The sequence below is a fragment of the Myotis davidii genome, unplaced genomic scaffold (assembly GCF_000327345.1).
Source record: "Myotis davidii unplaced genomic scaffold, ASM32734v1 scaffold1006, whole genome shotgun sequence".
In the NCBI taxonomy this organism is placed as follows: Eukaryota; Metazoa; Chordata; class Mammalia; order Chiroptera; family Vespertilionidae; genus Myotis; species Myotis davidii.
This window is the reverse complement of record NW_006297143.1, coordinates 419,245-422,716: the sequence shown is the minus strand read 5'-3', so window position 1 is coordinate 422,716 and position 3,472 is coordinate 419,245. Positions and strand designations below refer to the sequence as shown.

General features: G+C 61.1%; 1 protein-coding gene across 1 annotated transcript in view; it reads left to right on the top strand.

Moving 5' to 3' along the window:
• EHMT2 (euchromatic histone-lysine N-methyltransferase 2) overlaps positions 1–3,470 on the top strand; it is a gene marked incomplete at its 3' end in the record, with an annotated part of 25,253 nt that extends 21,783 nt beyond the window's left edge. Inside the window, exons 22-28 of the mRNA XM_015569852.1 lie at positions 522–740; positions 960–1,037; positions 1,315–1,430; positions 1,517–1,603; positions 2,695–2,773; positions 2,896–3,071; positions 3,422–3,470. Coding sequence (XP_015425338.1) covers positions 522–740; positions 960–1,037; positions 1,315–1,430; positions 1,517–1,603; positions 2,695–2,773; positions 2,896–3,071; positions 3,422–3,470 — 804 coding nt within the window. The remainder of the gene's footprint in view (positions 1–521; positions 741–959; positions 1,038–1,314; positions 1,431–1,516; positions 1,604–2,694; positions 2,774–2,895; positions 3,072–3,421) is intronic.
• Positions 3,471–3,472: the final 2 nt, after the last annotated feature.

The window sequence follows — 3,472 nt, the reverse complement described above, 5'->3', positions numbered from 1 at the left end:
CCCCCTGCGCCCTAGCCCTCCCCCAGGCCCCCTGCGCCCTAGCCCTCCCCAGGGCCCTTAGAATCCCAAGAGCCACCTTCGGGTCTCCCTCCTAGGACTGCCAAATATAGCAAATAAAAATAGAGGATAGCCAGTTAAATTTGAATATCAGATGAACAGTTGATAACTTTTTTTTAATATAAAAGTGTCCCGTGCAGCATTTGGGATGTACCTAGACCAGCCTTGGGCAAACTACGGCCCGTTTGAAATGAATAAAACTATTGAAAAAAAAGACCGTACCCTTTTATGTAATGATGTTTACTTTGAATTTATATTAGTCCACACAAACACTCCATCCATGCTTTTGTTCCGGCCCTCCGATCCACTTTAAGAACCCATTGTGGCCCTTGAGTCAAAAAGTTTGCCCACCCGTGACCTCTACCAAACAATTATTTCTTGTTTATCTAAAATCTGAATTTTATCTGGCAACTTCACTCCCCATTCCCCGGCGAACACCCAGAGCACCTCCCTCCCTCCCCCAGCCCACGCCCGCCCCAGGAACCGCCCAGCCCTCCCCTTGCACCCAGGGAGCCCTCACCTCATCTCCCTTTGCCAGGGACGTGGCTCGGGGCTATGAGAACGTGCCCATTCCCTGCGTCAACGGTGTGGACGGGGAGCCGTGCCCCGAGGATTACAAGTACATCTCGGAGAACTGCGAGACTTCCACCATGAACATTGACCGCAACATCACCCACCTGCAGGTGAGGGCGGAGGGAGCTCCTGGGCTCAGTCCCCCGGGGAAGCGTCCTCTCGCCAGGACACACGCAGGGTTGACAGGCGCAGGGTGGCCCCGGGACAAACCTCCAGCAGCATCTTGATTCTAAAACATGGGCCCGAGAGAAGGGGCAGCAGTGGGGGCAGGCGCACTGGGAGCTGAGGCAGGGCTGATTCCGGGCCCAGCTCACCCTGCCTCCCCCCAGCACTGCACCTGTGTGGACGACTGCTCCAGCTCCAACTGCCTGTGCGGCCAGCTCAGCATTCGCTGCTGGTATGACAAGGTACGCACCCTCGCCTCTCCCTCACCTCCTGCCCTGGCGCGGCTGGCAGAGAGGGCAGGGCAGACCTGGAATTCCTGGGATGCTGCTAGGACAGATGGGCCTGGCCCCGACACCTGCAGATCAAGGGAGGGTTTGGAGTCCAGTCCTCTGACCTCGGAGCATATGTGGTGTCCACTGACTGGGTTGAGCCCAGGGGAGGATTTTTCTGTGGGGTCTCGGGGGACCTGGGCAGCTGAGGTGGGACCACACAGAAACCACCGCCTCCCCCCCTCCCCAGGACGGGCGGCTGCTCCAGGAATTTAACAAGATCGAGCCCCCGCTGATCTTCGAGTGTAACCAGGCCTGCTCCTGCTGGAGAAACTGCAAGAACCGGGTGGTGCAGAGCGGCATCAAGTGAGGCCCTGGCCCTGCATGCGCACACGCACACACACGTGCATGGTCTCCCATGCACCCAGCATCACTCTCTCTCCCACCCCTAGGGTTCGACTGCAGCTCTACCGAACAGCCAAGATGGGCTGGGGGGTCCGCGCCCTGCACACCATCCCCCAAGGAACCTTCATCTGCGAGTGAGTGGGCAGGGGTGAGGGGTGGGCCCGGGGCCACTGCTGCCTCTTCTGCCCTCTCTGCCTCCTCCCTGACAGGTCCCCGCTCTTCTCAGCATCCCACCTCCAGCTGCTCTGCCCCCATCCCACAGCCAAGCGCCCCAACTGCCACTGCTCACCCCCGAACCCAGAGCCCTGGGTCCATCCCTTCACCCACTCTGCCCAGACCACAGGGCTGCCCATCACCACTGCCCACATCCCCCACTTCCCAGCTTCACATCCCCTCTCCCTGCCTTTCGTTTGTGTGGTTGTTGTTCATCCGAAGATATTTTTCCATTGGTTTTCAGAGAGGGAGGGAGGGAGGGAGGGAGGGAGGGAGAGAAACACTGATGTGAGAGAGACACATTGATTGGTTGCCTCCTGCATGTGCCCTGACCAGGGCCAGGGATCGAACCCACGACCTTTTCTGTCATGTCATCTCTCAACTCCTCAAGCAAGCAGCCCTTCTCCCTGGGCCTCAGTTCCCCACCATCGCTCATTGTTCATCCTGCCTTTGCCCTCACCCCTCTGCCCCCCACCCTGCACCCTGTGCCTCGGCCTCGGTTCCCGGGCAGACTCTCCAAGTGCCACCTTTCTCCCCCGAACCCCTCCTCTCCTGCGGCTTCATCCCTTCCAGCAGCCCTGACGCCTGTCCATCAGCCTGCCATTGCCACGCCCACAAACCTCCCAATGTCTAAACCTGAACACTGTCCCACCCAAGCCACTGCCACCGGCTCACCCCCGAACCCAGAGCCCTGGGTCCATCCCTTCACCTCCCCTGGCCACCACACTTGCCTGTTGCAACTCTCCAGTGGGGACCTCACATGCCAGTGTCCCCATGTTCATCCTCCTGGTCCTGCCCCGAGGGGGCCAGCACCTCCTCCCTCCCAGATGAAGTCCCTGTCCTCTGGGCCCACTAGGCCGCGGGCCCCACGCGGGGCCAGCATTGTGCAGCAGTGACGTTCACGGACACTGACCGGGCGTCTGACAGTGAAGCGGGCCGTGGGGTTGTGAGGAGACGCGGCTGGGCCGGCTCCGCCCTGCCCGCCTTCAGAAGCCCCCGCCCTGCCCGGCAGGTACGTCGGGGAGCTGATCTCCGATGCCGAGGCTGACGTCCGAGAGGATGATTCTTATCTCTTTGACTTGGACAACAAGGTGGGCAGGAGGCCCCGCTGTCCCCTACTCCCAGGCCTCACATGGAAACCTGGGGCAGGGGGACTGGGGGGGCATGGGGGGGACCATGGGCCCGGCACTGAAAAGTGCCACCCTTCCCTCAGGATGGAGAGGTGTACTGCATCGATGCCCGTTACTACGGCAACATCAGCCGGTTCATCAACCACCTGTGTGACCCCAACATCATCCCTGTCCGGGTCTTCATGCTGCACCAAGACCTGCGGTTTCCACGCATCGCCTTCTTCAGTTCCCGGGACATCCGCACCGGGGAGGAGCTGGGGTGAGGCTGGGCTCGGCCAGGGGCGGGAGGGGCGCGGGCCTGGGACTCAGCACTGAAGGGAACGCCTAGTTGCACGAGTGCACTGGAGCTGAGCTCAGCGGGTTGCAGCAGTGTCCCCGGAGGGCGTGCTAAATAGGCCCGAGCTCACAGAATTTTGTCAGTAAGCGTGGGTGGGGCTCCGGCTCCTGCACGCAGACAGTTCCAGGCAGGCTGGTGCTCGGGTCCACAGAACACGCGAGGGTCGGCCTGTCGGGAGAGGGGCAGGGCCCCCGGAGCGGGGTCCACGGAGGCTCTGGCCCGGCCTGGGCAGTCAGGTCTGGGTCCCACAGCCACCTGTGCTCCTCTGACAGGTTTGACTATGGCGACCGCTTCTGGGACATCAAGAGCAAATATTTCACCTG